Raw genomic sequence first — 16,222 nt, 5'->3', positions numbered from 1 at the left:
GTGTGTGTGTGTGTGTGTGTGTGTGTGTGTGTGTGTGTGTCTAGCTGGGGAGGGAAAATAGAGAATAACTAATATAACACGTACCTGTTATAGCCACAGTTTCCTTCTTAGAGAAGCTGTGGTAAAAAACAAAAACAAAAACAAAAACAAAAAAAAACAAAAAAAAACACCTGCATCCAGAATCTGTGCTTTCAACGTTGGATCCCAATATGCTTGCCAGGGCCAAAGTAAAAAACATACCAGTGACTGACATTTGTTGAGCGCTTCTCATGTGTAAGGCACTTGACATTATTCACCTCATTTAATCCCCCTGTCATAATAAGCTATAAGTAGCATTCTTTTTGTGATTCTCATTTTATAAATAGAGAAACTGTAGCATTTAGAGATGAAGTAATTTACCCAACGATGACTACCTAGTAAGTAGATAACAGATGACCTAAACCCAGGAAGAGAGTCTGGCTCCAGAGCTGTTCTCTTAACCGGTGGTTTCCAACCATTTTACACTTGAAGACCAGTTAAAATACAAGAATTATTTTGGGGACCGCTAAGGGAAAATCATCCTGAGAATAAGTAAATTCATCTAAGATGATTGGGTCTATAACCTTCATACAACATCAGAGTGAACCAGTACAGAATTTCTGGAGGACCAGCAGTTGAAAAACATGGCTCTAAACCACCACACCCACTGGAACAAGGATTGAGCAGGACTCCATAGGCTGGCCAGCAACCCTGGTGATAGCCTAATGGTAGAGCTGTGCCTTACAGAGGGGCTTGCTACTCTATGGTAACTGGCTGATACAATCGGATATTCTTTCTAAGAAGAACATGAATGCAAGATACGGAGCAAATCACCAAGCCATGGGGTTCAAAGAGCTGAGAGAAAAGGTGGTCAATTTGCATGGCAGAAAAAAGGATGAGTTCAATCACTGGTATGGCAGAGTCACCACTGTGGGAAACAGTGGACTCTTGCTGCAGAGGGGACAACTAGAACTATTGTTACGTTGATACAATAGAGGCTGACCTTCTGGAACTACAATGTATCCTGAGCAAGGTTGCAGTTCTGTGAGGCCTGTCTGCAAGGCTGCTGTTGATTTTTCTTGTTCTTTCTTACTTTCCTTCGGGTTCTTACAGTAATTCCTCACTAAGAGAGGAAATTTGAGCACAGTATGTTCCTTGCACACTAACAGACTCCAACAGAGATAAGTTATTTAAATATATGAGGGTCTGTTGGGGAAAGAAGAGTCACCAGTCTCTTCTTGTTTTCCTTGTATTTTCCTCTGGAAAGAAAGAGAGGAAATTGACACATTGCAGTCTAAAAAATGTAGGTCAGTTACATGGGAGTTGTACTATGATAGACACTTCCAAGGGAGGATATGAAAACATCTCTTCTGGAGAACTTTAAAAATAGTCTTCTCATCTATCCAGGGGTGGTTTCCATGAGATACTGCCTGCAGGCACAATGGCTCCCAACTGAGGTTCCACAAACCTGTGTCAGGTCCCTTAGAAGTTCTCACTGTCATCCTCAGTGTGAGGGAAATAAAGATATTGGATTCTCTCCCTCTGCCTCTCTCTTGCTTGCTCACTCTCTTTTTCTCTCTCTCTCTGAGTATCAGTGTTAGATTGCTTACTGTTATTTCTTAAGACAGACTATTCCTTTTGTTGGTGTTAAAGTATCCCTCCTTTATAAAGTTATGGTAATGATAGGCGACAGTAGATTATAGTTTTGTTTTTTTTTAAATAGCCTTACTTAGAAAAATAAAAAGTTAGCAAATTTTTCTCAGTCTCATTCTTTAAAAAATGTCATTTGTCTGAGAGAACTAAATATCTGAAAACTGTAGGCCCAGAGGACTTCTTAATGTCTATGTTATCTCTAAGGTACTAGGTTTGAAAGTATTGAGATAACAGAAAATCAAAAGAACTAGAAAGACAGGATTATTTTTTTTTATTGAACCTACCAAAGTAACAATTTAATGGAGTCTAATCATCTTAGACATAAAAGGTAATAAGGGTAGATGCCTCTAAGTTAAAATTTTGTGGTTTTTACTAAGTGGAAACGACAGTCTAAATGTCAAGCACAAAAACATGGCCTACGGAATGCCATTGTTAGAATGCATAGTTATAGTTAGAATGCACAACTCAGCTCTGGAGACAGTTACAAGTCAGAGAATGTGAGTCCATTGGTGTGCAGCAATCATGAAAGGGGAACTAAAACCACTTGAAGCAAGAACGTGTTGAAAGGAAACCCTAAACAGGCCCAGAGGAAGTTTGTAAATAAAAAAAATGCCTTAGATCCTTCAGATAGAAGAAAACCCATAATTACTCCAAATACAAATTAGTAAGCAGTTGGCACTTTCTGTTTTGTGACTATGTTACTGCTATTTACATAGAATCATTTCAACATACCTAAGGCCTCTGCCAGGCCCCAAACCTTCTGTCCATAGATGTCAGTCTTGTTCCAAGCAAATGTGTAGACAAGATTAATTGCAGCAGGAAACCACTTCTGGGTGAGTCGACCTTCCACAGCAACTGTAAGGTGGACTTTAATCATCCCCACGGGGATGGTTGAATGTGTCAAGAGGATCCGTAGCAGGGTTTTATACCCTGGGGTGCGGCTGCTCAGGTAGCTCAGCCTCACAAAGCTGGAAGGGATGGGGATCTCCTCCTGTACAACCTGGAAGAAGAAAGCCAGATTGTCAATGGTCACAGGTAGACAAGTATACTGTGGGCTTTACTGGCTTAGAAATGGGTCAAAAGAGAGGGCTTAAAGAGAGCCATGGATGTCAAGCCTTTTGTTCCAGACCATTGGGTTTCAACCTTTTTACACTTGGTAACTGTTGAAATAGGAGAATTATTTTGGGTACCGCTAAGGCAGAAATCACCATGAGCATAAGCAAATTCGACTAAGATTATTGGGCCTATAATCTTCATACAATATCAGGTGCTTAACTCTTGCAGAAGGATGACATTTCTGGTGGACCAGTCTGCAAATGAACTGTTGAAAACACTGTTATAGAATCTTCATGAGTCTGTGTGACCACAGGTTTTGAATTCTGCACTGAATTAGCATGGGGACAAGATGTCCAGTCAACTCTGAGGACTATCTCCTTTTCTGATAGCCAGAGAATACTGTGAGAAGAACAATTTCAGTTTTTCAACAGTGCTTCAAAAATTGCTTAGTAGGAGTTGGAGATCGCACTGTTGAATGTCAAACAATTCTGTGCCATGGGCTCTATTAAGTGATCACACACACACACACACACACACACACACACACACACACGAAATCTTATTCCATGTATTAAGTCATATATCACAAAACCATTGCTGTAATCCTTATTCGGGCCAGGCTCTCTAAGAGGAAGATCTCTAGAAACTGGCTTAGCAAGTGATATTTTATGACAGAGATTATGGATTCCCTAGAATTAATCTTTACTGATGCAGTTAAACTTGTCTTCTTTGGAGCTCTGGAATGACCCTGAGGGCCAAATTTTTAATCAAACTTTGCTTACATATTTCTCCGTGCCTGGATGTACCAATAGCTGAGAAGCAGTTTTTCCAAGTTGGCATCGTGACTGAAAAGCAAATAACTCCCAATAACTCCTCTGCAAATTTTATACTGACCATTGGTCCCAGAGTAAAAATACCACTTGGCTTCTTTAATGAATTGTCATTATTTATTTCTTTATTAGCATATGTAGAGTTAAAAACCAAAAGTGGTCACTGAAACCAAATTTTACATTTCATAACTTTCAACTTCTAAAAATAGAGCTGAAGAAAGAGATTATCCTATTTAAAGCATTTAAAGTGACACAGACAGTATGGATATTTTTGTGCCCTCATTCATTTTTAGGTCAGAACCCTGTCCCTTCTTCCTTTTTCCAAAGTAGTGTACACAGTAGAACTGGATGTTGCACAGGGTATCTCATATTGTTCAGGATTTCTGATCATTCTCTTCTTTGAGGGCACAAATTCCTTTGTCTACTCATTGCCCAGTTTTTTTCTTTACATTAGCTATTTGATACCAAACCTGTCCATTGGCTCTTTCTTCTTCTTCATTTATTGAAGAAGAGAGAGAGAGAGAGAGGAGAGAGAGAGAGAGAGAGAGAGAGAGAGAGAAGCACTGATTTGTTGCTCTACTTATTTGTGCATTCAGTGGTTGCTTCTTGTATTTGCCCTAACCAGGAATTGAACCTGCAACCTTGGCATATCAGGACAATGTTATAACCAACTAAACTACCCAGTCATGGTGGTTTTGTGTTCTTAGGTGGTGGCAGAGGCACAACGAAGAAAATTAGCATAACAATTATCACTTTCGTATTTCATTTCCCCAAGGAAACATGTAATCCTAGATCAGTTTGAAAACTTTTGTGCTGAAAGAGACCCATACTTCCTAATGACATCTGTGAAGGAATTGGCATACCAGTCAAATGTACTCATTAAATACTATCCTGTTTTTTTACTTCCTGAAAAACAATGGAACTGACAAAAATGGCAACTCTTTGTATGCTTTTTCCTGTAAAGCACTATATTTTGTGAGTCTTTCATACGTGGTATCCTATGGGCACTGCTGATAGTTGTTTGGAATGTTGTGATGAAAGAAAAGCCAATTCAATCCTGGAATGCCCATTTACTTATTTTTTTAGTTTATTTTTTGAATTCTGCATCTCTATGACTTGAAAGTCCATTTTGGTGGCTTCTACATTTAAGTATAATTAACCTGTTTTTACAGTGTCATGAAAGAATTGTATCATGACTTAATTATTGAAGGTAAAATATTGAATTCTCAATAAAGAAAACATTTCATGAATCCTGAAATATCAAAGGTCAACAGCATGTTCCTTTGATTATAAAGCTTGAATACTCAAAAGTGAAGCTTTAAACAAAACCCACAGCCTTACAAACTTCTTTCACTAGACACAGCTAAACAAGAAGAATTGTCATGATTTCTAAGAACAATGACAATAGATACGAACTTGACAATGAAAGAAAATTAGATTCTTTAAAGGGTTTTCATTTCAGAAGCACAAAGGGCACCACACCTTCTTGATTATACTGTTATCACAATTGAGCCAGCTAGTTTTGTTCCTTAGAGCACAGTGTTCATTAGGTCAAGGTTTGGGGTTTAACACTCATGACAGCTAGTTCATCTTGCTTTATTCCATGGCCGCAGACAGTGCCCTATAGCCCTAGTCAATCACTTTGCAAATGTATGCCAAAGAAATTATGACTGAAGCCTTCTTTTAACAAATGAAGGGCAGCACATTATAGGACTGGTAGGAGTACCAGGAGCAGGACTCTAGCTAGTATTCACTGTTGAGAATCCCATGACACTATGATGTTATACATTCAAAGGCCTATGTACTCACCTGCAACTCAGGGACAATCGTTCCCCTTTCTGGACAGGACCCTCCAAATGATGTGAGTGGTGAAGGAAGCACAATAGGGTTTGGGCTGATAAAGTTGGAGATATCACAGGATGGTAAGTCTGATACAACCCTCTGCATGGTTACTTTCTCCACCACAATAAATTGATTCCAAGGCAACCAGAGTGTCCTCTTCTCAGACAGGAAAGGTGAGCGATCAAAGATTAAGATTACAGAGATACCACCAACAGCTACGAGGTCAAAGCTGAGAAAGAAAATTTTAAAACAGTTTTAACCAAATGAACAACCAAATTATAGTTAAAAATGAGTATTTTTGGTGTGCTTTCTTTCTTTTGGGAATCAACTATATCCACTCACATTCTCTATTTTATAAATTCCCTCTAGCTTAATATTCATTTTACAGATGACTTCCTTTCACTATCCAGTGGACTTCTGAGAAAAAAGTTCTGATCATCAGTTGATATTCACCCTAAATTTGTAAGCCAACTTAATATCATCTTCAACAAATATACTGCATGTATTTTTCTGCAAAGCCAAATCTGACATCACTACTCCCCTTTGTGCTAGAGATAACTGAAAGACGACCATTTAACATTCAGCAACATCTTTAAGCTAATGCATTATTCATCCTCAATGAAAAAACTCCTTTAATGCAACTCAAGAAGAGTCAGGAGTCAAAAGGTTAAATATCTTGTTCAGGATCACAGACACAGTGCCAGAAACTTGACAGTGTCTTTGTGATGGCATCTGGAGAAAGATGCCAGCACAGGAAAACTTTTCACTGAAAGCTGTTTGAACAATACCATAACTGAACCCTCCGCATCTGGCTAACTGCTTTCGCTCCTGATTTTATTTGAACTCTAGATTTAGGATTTCTGGTCCCCTCTAGAAAGCCTCTTGGTCTTCTTCTGTAAAACAGTCTGTAATGGATTCTGTCTTTCTTCATTGACAACTCCTTCCATGTCTCCAACAAAGCAAGACTGCCTCTCCTGCAAGCGCATCTTACATGACTTGCACTGGAGTGTAAACAATTCAGGCTTCAGTCTATTTTGCACTAGATGCTTCTACCTTACTTCTCTTTAAAGTATGTGATGTCTTAGAGATAATGTACTGGAAAGCATTCAAAAAGCATAAAATACTATAGAAAAGTAAGGTAATGATAAATTATCATTATATCTTAAAAATGGATATAGGGCAAGATGATGTTTCTTAATAGTCAAAGCAACTTAAGTCTGCATAAGAGAAATGCAAACAATTGCTTGTATTAAAAAATTCTTTCTGTAAAACACTTTTTCAATAATAAAATGCCCTGATTGGTAATCAGACTTAATTATGGCTATCTCACCACTCCTTTTGAATGACATTTATTTATTTATCACAGTATTACTGTAAAGCCAGTAGCCAGGGCCACCATCACAGCAGCCTGGCCCATACAGGTTCGCATTGGATTTGGACAGTTGGTAAAGAAACAACGGAGACAAAAACTGATGGGCCATCATTTTTAATCCTAGCTTGCACCCGGTGGGCAAGTAAAAACACACATTGGGCTCCAAAACCCACTCACATTCAGTGCTCACGAAGCTACTGACTTATCCAAGTTTCCTAGAATCAAAGGTTTCTAGCTCACCAGACTTATTTACCTCTGTTCCCCATCTTCTTCCTTCTCCCTGCACAAACTGGCTTCTCACTCAACACTCCACCATCTTGGCTGCTTCTCCTGGCCTCCTCCACGTGGCCTTTCTCTGCTCTCTGCTCTCTCCTCTCTTCTCTTAATGCTAATCTCAGGAACTAAGAGAGCAAGCTCTTGTTCTGCCCTCATTTTATAGTGTAGAAATCAAAACCTTTAATCCAATATACAAAATAAGGAAGTCTCTGATACAAAGTCACTTATCTGAGGCATAATTGGATTGTACCACCTCACATCAAAAAGGGTGGGAAAGGCTTAGTCCTAAAACCAAGCCCCAGGCTACAAGAATCCTGCCTGCCCACAGCCGTCAGAGACACACATTAATATCACCTGGGCTATGGCCTCCAAGTGGGCAGCACTATCTTTAACAAAGTGAGCATAATATATTTTATCTGCCCAACAATTACCAATCGTGTCTTGTTGAAGAACTCTTCCAGGTAAAGATAAGTGGACAGTAAAAAAAGATTGCCAATACTGTATAGTTTATTGTTACATTTTTCAGTCAAGTAGCTGTAATATTAAGGCAGTTTCCAAAAAGAGGATTTGAAGAACTGCATTAGCTACAGAAAAGAATCTAGGTTTGAACTAAAAAAGGAAAACCCAAACCGCTTATGGTTTAAGACAGAGTGGCTGAATTCATGATAATATAGGAGCAGTTTAAGGCCAAATATAGTGGGAAAAAATCCAAAGTTACTTGTCAAGAGACCTTTCCTCTAGTTCACATTCTACATGATTTAACTCTGTGTCCTTGGACAAATTTATTTGCTTCACTCAAACCTTAGCTCTTAACTTAGCTCCTTAAAATTGAAGTGCTTATTTATTTGAAAATAAAAACAAATGCAAACAAACAAACAAAACTGAAGTGCTTATTTATTTGAAAATAAAAACAAATGCAAACAAACAAAACCGAAGTGCTTATTTATTTGAAAATAAAAACAAATGCAAACAAACAAAAAACCCCAAACAAACTATCTACTATTTTGGAATGGTTCTCTACTTCTAGAAAGATTAAGCAGACAAGAGAATCTTCTTGTTTTGCAAAAATAAAAAAATAAAAAATGTGGTCTTGACCTCATACACACCTAGGTTCACACCAGCTCTGCCATGTTAACTTTGTGTCTTCAGGCTAGTTACTTAACATCCAGGAGGGTCAGTTTCCTCATTAGTAAAATGGGCTGATATGATCTATCACTTAGCTACTACATACTATAAATGAGTGACAGACTGAAGAGTGAAGCATATATTAGGGGCTTAACAAATCTTAAGTTTCTTCTCAGACCAGATGTAGTGATTTCTTAAATTTAGAGATGTTTCCTCTTGTACTTGAAATAAACTCTAGGCCAGCTTTGGGTTATCTCTATAAGCAGATCTGATTTTGAAGTTTTCCTGGGAACTTCCCTTAGCTTCCTGTGATGATCAGTTTTCTGTGTCAACTTGATGGGGCTACAGTGCCCAGTTATTCAATCAAACACTAAACTAGGTGTTGCTTCTGAGGTATTTTGTAGATGTGGTTAATATCTAAAATTAGTCCTTGAGGTAAAAAAGATAAACCTTGATAATGTGGGAGGGCCTCATTCAATTAGTTGGAAAACTTTCTGAGCAAAACTGCAGTTTCTCTGAGGAGGAAGTAATTATGTCGCATGACTGTAGAGATAACATCAATTATTTTCCATGAGATTCCAGTCAGCGGGCTTCCCCTAGTTTTTGGATTTGCAGTCCTCACAATCACCTTAGTGAATTCCTCAAGATCTCCTTTTCTCTCCGCTCAAATTCCTCAAGATCTCCTTTTCTTTCTTCGCTCTCCTTTCTCTCTCTTACCAGCTTTGTTTTCCTGAAGAACCTTGACTGACTTCTCTTCCCACCTAGCTGTTACATACAGTAAACACTGTCTGGTTTACTCATGGAGGCAGAAGGTGGATCTGTGGCTAGAAACTCATTGGAACCATTCCAATGCCAAATAAAATGCTTTCTGAATAATTAATTCTTTGGGATTTCCCCCACCACAATGATCTTTATTGAAATGGGTCATATAAAGTCACATGAGAGATAGAGCATTGTAAAGCCAGGAGGCAGGGCCAGGGCCACTATCACAGCAGCCCGGCCCATGCAGGTTCCCATTGGATTCGGACAGTCGGCAAAGAAACAACAGAGCCACAAACTGGTGGGCCATAGTCTTTAATTCTAGCTTGCACCCGGCGGGCAAGTAAAAACACACACTGGGCTCTGAAACCCACTCACATTCAGTGCTCACAAAGCCACTGACTTATCCGAGTTTCCTAGAATCAAAAGGTTTCTAGCTCACCAGCCTTATTCTCCTCAGTTCCCCATCTCCTTCCTTATCCCAGATACAAACTCTACACAAACTGGCATCTCACTCAGCACTCCACCATCTTGGCTGCTTCTCCTGGCCTCCTCCACGTGGTCTTTCTCTGCTCTCCCTTCTAATGATAATCTCAGGAACCAAGAGCGCCAGCCCTCGTGTAGTCTACCCCCATTTTATATTGTAGCTTCACAACCTCTAATCCAATATACAAAATAGGGAGGTCTCTAATACAAAGTCACTTCTGAGGCATGATTGGATTGTACCGCCCCACATCAAAACGGATGGGAAAGGCTTAATCCCAAAACCAAGCCCCAGGCTACAAGGATTCTATCTGCCCACAGAGACACACATTAATATCACCTGGGTGATGGCCTCCTCGTGGGCAGCGTAATCTTTAACAAAGTGAGCATAATACATTTTATCTGCCCAACAAGCATAAAAGACCAAAGGAAGAGGATGGATTAGTCTGGAGGCTGTTGTCAATCCATAAGTCAAACCAATCCTATGGTAGATAGGAGACTACTAAGGCCTGTGCAAATGCTTACTTTTGCCTTGTGGTGTCTATAAGTGAACAAAGTGCTCCTTGAGGAGAATCTGAGGGAACCCTCCCTTCATCTTATAAGTCTTCCAAAGTTCTTGACACCTTTAATGCTTCTCAAGAATCACCTCTTTGACTTATTGCTAGCTGAAATATTTATAAACAGTTTTCTTTCAACACTCAACTGAGCACCTGCTCTCTAACTTGGTGGTGGTAAGTCAAAGAAGATAAGAGCCAGATTACTTGGGTTCAACTTTTGGGCTCTACCTTTATTAACTATGTTAATTTGGATAAGCCTTTTCATCTGCCAAATGGGGAAGAGGAAAATAATGATTTTCAGCTTATTAACTTGTAAGGATATAAAATAATGACACTCAAGCCTGACCATGTGGTGGCGCAGTGGATAGTGCATCAGACTGGAATGTAGAGGACCCAGGTTTGAAACCCTGAGGTTGCTGGCTTGAGTGTGGGCTCACCAGCTTGAACATGGTGTCACTGGCTTGAGCATGGGATCATAGACATGACTCCATGGTCACTGGCTTTAAGCCCAAGGTTGCTGGCTTGAGCCCAAGGTTGCTGGCTTGAGCAAGGGGTCACTTGCTCTGCTGTAGCCCTCTGGTTAAGGCACATATGAGAAAGCAATCAATGAACAGCTAAGGAGCCACAATAAAAAATTGATGCTTCTCATCTCTCTTCCTTTCTGTCTGTCTGTTCCTCTCTCTGTCTCTCCCTATCTCTGTCACACAAAAAAGAAAAAAGAATGACACTCATGGAAATGCCTGGCACACCATAGATATTCATACTTATCTCTTTTTTCTTTTAAAATTGCATTTTTTCCATTTTCTGATTCTTTGTCCCCTCCCAATCTGCATATTTATTCTTCTCTTCCTTTTAAAGGTCCTTATAGTCCAGTCCTATCCTTCCCTCTGCTTTTTATGCACCATGGTACCTACACTTTTCCTGTTTCTTTAGGAAAAGTTGTCAATTAATTTGTTCAAATGGATGATAATGAGGGTAATTATTTCCATATCCCACATAAAATATTTGCATTTAACAGGGTCTTTGAGAGAGTCAATAACTTAACCCAAAGAAGTGGCATCTTTGGTGAGAACTATAGGTAGAGCAGCAATCCTGCGGGATTGAGAATTGGAGAGAGGGTCTTGCATATCTGACAGCACCTTGCATGTCACACTCTGTCCCACTAAGTATCTAAATGCTGATCTCCGCCTTTCTATAATCTTTTTGCTCTCAGGTCTAGCTTTCTTATGATATACTCCTTCTGAAATGTATTCACTCAATCTGCGGAAGCAACAAGCAAAGACATATAAATGGAAACTCCCATCACACTGTCACTTTATGTCCAAGAAATGACATTGGGACAGTCTGGTTGGCATTCAAGACACAAACTTTGAATGCTGACATCCTTTATGGAGCCTGAGGGGAGAGTTATTGCCAGAGGGGACTCTGACTAGCACCTATCATCTACACAAACCGAGTTTTCACAGTGAGATAAGGGAGGAGGGTCTTAGCATTTTATTTAAACTAAAAACACCAAAAATGCCTCTCTTTAATGTTTTCTATAAACTGGATACAAATTTGTAGACTTTTTAGAGATAAAGCTTCTTTGACATTCTCTTGTGGCTCTCAAATTAACTCACTGAAACCTTTGTACACAAACTAAAAAAATCCTGAGGGTCCATCAGTTCTCCATGAGAAGTCAGATATCCCTGAGGGCACATTCTATTTAAAGAAATAATCTATTTCTCACTTTCTGGATCATGGCTGAACATGCTGGCAAGGGAGAGGCTGGTTCCATGTACTACTCACTGGTGAGTGAACTACTGAAATTCCATTATTCAATATAATTGGGAGAAAGATCCATTTGAATTACTAATAAGCTGATCACGGAATATTGAAAGGAAATATAGTTTGGTTTTTGACAGAGACAGAGAGGGAGTCAGAGAGAGGGACAGATAGGGACAAACAGAAAGGAGGGGAGAGAGATGAGAAGCATCAATTCTTTGTTGCAGCTCCTTAGTTGTTCAGTGATTGTTTTCTCATATTGCCTTGACCCAGGGGTTACAGCAGAGTGAGTGACCCCTTGCTCAAGCCATCAACCTTGGTCTTAAGCCAGCGACCTTGGGCTTCAAGTCAGTAACATTGTGTTTCAAGCCAGTGACCTTTGGGCTCTAGCTAGGGACCATGGGATCATATCTATGATCTCATGCTCAAGCCAGTGACCCCTCTCTCAAGCTGGTGAGCCTCTGCTCAAGCCAGCCACCTCAGGGTTTTGAACCTGGGTTTTCCGCATTCCAGTCTGATGCTCTATCCACTGTGCCACCGCCTGCTCAGGCGGAAATGTAGTTTTTATTGCTAATGTATATATGTATAAGTAATGTATACATGTTAGTATGTATAGTGTGTGTATATATAGTTATGTGTATATATATTTTTTCAGACTATCTGCATTCAGAATAGTTCTGCTGAGCTTGTTCAAATAAATAGATGGTTAGTTAATAAGTAATAACATTTATATAAAATCCACATTATTTACTAAAGTTTTTTTTTAATTTTCATTGATTTGAGAGAGAAAAAAAAGAGAGAGAGAGGTGTTAGAAAGGAGAGGCTGTGGGGGGAGGAAGAGAGATAGAAAGAGAGAGAGAGAGAGAGACATTAACTCATTGTTCCACTTATTTGTTCTATTTAGTTGTACATTCATTGCTTGCTTCTCATATGTGCTCTGACTGGTGATTAAACTACAACCTCAGCATGCCAAGACAACATTTTATTCACTGAGCCACACAGTGTTGATTTAAAGTCTTAAGAACAGTTTCTTATATAGGTTAAAATTCTTTGTTATTATCTTCTTGAACAAATTTTTATAAGCATTTTCTTGACAAGCAGTTGAAAAAACATATTCAGCAGAGCCTGAGTAGAATAATTAACAATTCAGAAGTGGTTAGAAATTGATTGTAGGTTCTTGAAATGAAATAGTTTCTCACACTGTGATAAAACTCCAAGCCAACAGGTCTCTTTATGTGAGTATTGAAGTGGCTTATTATGAGCATGTCATTTTAAGAGTAGCCACCTGCAGACTAGGGCACCGCAAAGCCATTATTACAAATATTCCTGAGAGTCATAAATAAATACCTTTAAGCTGGACACATGAGCCTATTGACTCAAATATTCTGAACAAATGTCTATCTAAATGACAGCAACAAAAATGTTTTTGTGAGCAAATCCTTTTCCAGGAGGAAAAGATTTTACCTACTGGTCTTGCTTCCAAGATCTCTGAGAATCTTAAGAAACCCATAAAGAGCAGCCCTGTGGTTGGTACTTAAGGTTAAATCACTATGGTTATATAGACATCAAGGGGAGTTGGTTAGGTGACCATGCTTGTCAACCAGTTACAGCCACTAATGAAATAGGCAGTCTAGAAAAAATACATTTTATTTACTTATTTTTCATTTTCTTTTTTAAAATTTAATTTACTAGGGGTGACACTGATTAATAAAATAAAATAGGTTTCAGGTGTACAATTCTATAATATGTCAATTGTGTTCACCAACCCAAGTCAAGTCTTCTTTAATTGCCATTTGTATTCCTTATTCCCTCTTTTACCTCCCCACACACCCCTTTTGCTCTGGTACTTGCCATACTGTTTTCTAGGTCTATGAGGCTTTCTTTTCTAATTAATCCCTTCCTCTATTTCATTCAGCCCCTTAACCCCATCTGCTCTGACAGCTGTCAGTCTGTTCTCTATATCTATGAGTCTGTTTCTCTTTTGTTTATTAGTTCATTTTGTTAATTAGATTCCATAAAAAAGTAAAATCATATGGTACTTATCTTTCTCTGACTGGCTTACTTCATTTATCATAATACTATCCAGATAGGAAGGATGCATTTAAAACAAACAAGTCTTAATGTCACTGAATTTGGTACTTTGGGAAGAAACATTTTGGACATATTCATTTTTAAATAGTTTGAGGCTGTCATGGAGGAGCAGCCTAAGTGTTTCATGGCTCTCTCTTTAATACTTGTATCACTTCACTGATTTTTTTTATTAAGTGAGAGGTGGGGAGGCAGAGGAACAGACACCCACATGTGCCCTGACCGGGATCCACCCAGCAAGCCCCCTAACAGGTGATGCTCTGCTCAACTGGGGCCTCTGCTCTGTTGCTCCACAACTGAGCTATTTTAGTGCATGAGGTGAGGCCATGAAGCCATCATCAATGCCCAGGACCAACTTGCTCAAACCATTCAAGTCATGGCTGTGCAAGGCAGGAGAGAGAGAGAAGGGGAAGGTGGAGAGGTGGAGAAGCAGACGGTGCTTCTCCTGTGTGTCCTGATGGAATTGAACTCGGTACTTTCAAATGCCTGGCTGACACTCTACCACTGAGCCAAATGGCCAGGGCTAAGTTTGAAACTGGATTTATAAATAGAATTAGATGAAGGCTAGAAAACTTTTCACATGACCAAGGTTTCAAGAACTCTTGAGAGTATAAGTACAGGGTTAGAAGAGAAATTTAGCTTGATTTAAGTGGGGAATAGAGGAAACAAATATCACCAATCACTTTTACAGATACAGCTAGAAGAATAATGAGCTTACAAACATTATATCCCTCAAGGCCTGGTTTCATCAATGTTTAGAAGGCAGCATTTGGCCCCTACAATGATCAGAAGCAATATTGACCTACCTTCCATCTTGTCGGCTGATAGTAAACCCATAATCACTGTGGTGCAGGAAACTAACATTCACCCCTACCAGAGGGGTTCCATCCACAGCCACCACTTGGCCTCTAATCACACAAGCACGCCTGCAACACAAGATCAAAGACAAATATAAAAGCATGTTGAAACTAGATTCTAGAAGCCAAGTTGAAGGAACTTTGGAAAACACAGTTAAGAATTACAAAGAAAATAATTTCACCAACCTGTGGTAACTACTAACATATTGAGAGGGTATCTGTATCTTTTTTACCTAGTAAAATTGGGATTATACTGGGTATAATTTTATATTCTGATATGTTTAAGTTAACGGTATATTGTTAATACTGTCTAACATAATTAGAAATTCTTTAATACAGCATTTCGCTGTTATATAAAATATCCTTAAAGTGGTATTCCTTAACTTGTTTAAGCTCTTCCCAGTTTTAGGACATTTCATTGTTTCTTGATTTTTTTCCCTGCATTGAATTTTTTATTATGATTTCCATGGGAGACAGTCTTGGTTGTGGGAATATATTTTTTTCTGTTAAAATGAAAATTAATTATATTACTTACTACATACATATATTTTAGACATGACTAAAATTACCCTGTTTGACCACCTTCCTCCCAGTTTCTGCTCTTCTCCCTGGAAGTAATCAGCAGTATCATTTTGTTACATGCATTTCCTATGTGTTTACATACATAAGTGTGATTATTTTTAAAACTCTTAGTACAAATTGCCAAATTGCTTTTCTGGAATAACATTTTTTTTTCAGTAAACTTAGCTGGGTTGAATTTTAAGAGTTAAAGTTTGCAAAAGAGAGATGGTCCCTGACTGTAGTACCCAATTTCTATTGCCTAATTGAAATAAAATATTTCAGGAGTTTTTTTTTTCTTTACACAAATGAATTTCATCCTTCCCAAAGAATGAGATTCCATTAAATTAGGTTTTTAGCCAGGGCTGTCTCCCAGACAGTCCACTACAAGATACATGTGTTCAGCTCCAGCTTAGCCATCAAGTTGTCACAAATTTCAGGTGCTTGGAAGTTAGGAGGATATGGGGGCAAATTCCAACAAAGATTCTTCAATGCTCAGTTATTAATTGAGGAGAAGTAAGGGACAAGGGTAAGTTTTTCAACAGAGTCCAATCCTAATCTTGGCAGCCCTGAGCTCTAGAATGTGCCTTTTTTAAATTAATTTTAATGGGGTGACATTAATAAATCAGGGTACATATGTTCAGAGAAAACATGTCCAGGTTATCTTGTCAATCAATTATGTTGCATACGTGTCACCCAGTCAAATTGTCCTCCATCATTTTCTAATAGGTATGCAACATAATTAAATGTCAAAATAACCTGGAGATGAGTCTCATTTTTATAGCTGGAGTGGAGTTGATAGAGTTGAGGAAGGCCGGGCCAAGGTCAGAGGTTTCTCCTAGGGATTCAGCGTTGGTTTTTTCATGAAGTAGAATTCAAGGTATCCAAGGGAGCTAAATCTTGGCTTAAAAGGGGTTGTTATTTGGGCAAACATAGCTTTCCAGAGTAACCACAGTAATTTCACCCTGGCATTAGGCATTATTT

The 16,222-nt window shown here is 38.8% G+C and overlaps 1 protein-coding gene across 2 annotated transcripts in view; it reads right to left on the bottom strand.

The window, feature by feature from the left end:
- The window catches only part of TENM1 (teneurin transmembrane protein 1), a 1,131,584-nt gene that overhangs the window by 176,592 nt on the left and 938,770 nt on the right, over positions 1 to 16,222 (bottom strand). For both annotated transcript variants that reach the window (XM_066248720.1, XM_066248721.1), the window contains 3 exons: positions 14,630 to 14,749; positions 5,367 to 5,628; positions 2,404 to 2,671 (listed from right to left, as the gene is read on the bottom strand). In XM_066248720.1, coding sequence (XP_066104817.1) covers positions 2,404 to 2,671; positions 5,367 to 5,628; positions 14,630 to 14,749 — 650 coding nt within the window. The remainder of the gene's footprint in view (positions 1 to 2,403; positions 2,672 to 5,366; positions 5,629 to 14,629; positions 14,750 to 16,222) is intronic.

This window comes from Saccopteryx bilineata, chromosome X (assembly GCF_036850765.1).
Source record: "Saccopteryx bilineata isolate mSacBil1 chromosome X, mSacBil1_pri_phased_curated, whole genome shotgun sequence".
NCBI lineage: Eukaryota > Metazoa > Chordata > Mammalia > Chiroptera > Emballonuridae > Saccopteryx > Saccopteryx bilineata.
Note: the sequence above shows the minus strand (reverse complement) of the source record. Positions and strands in the feature narration are given on the sequence as shown.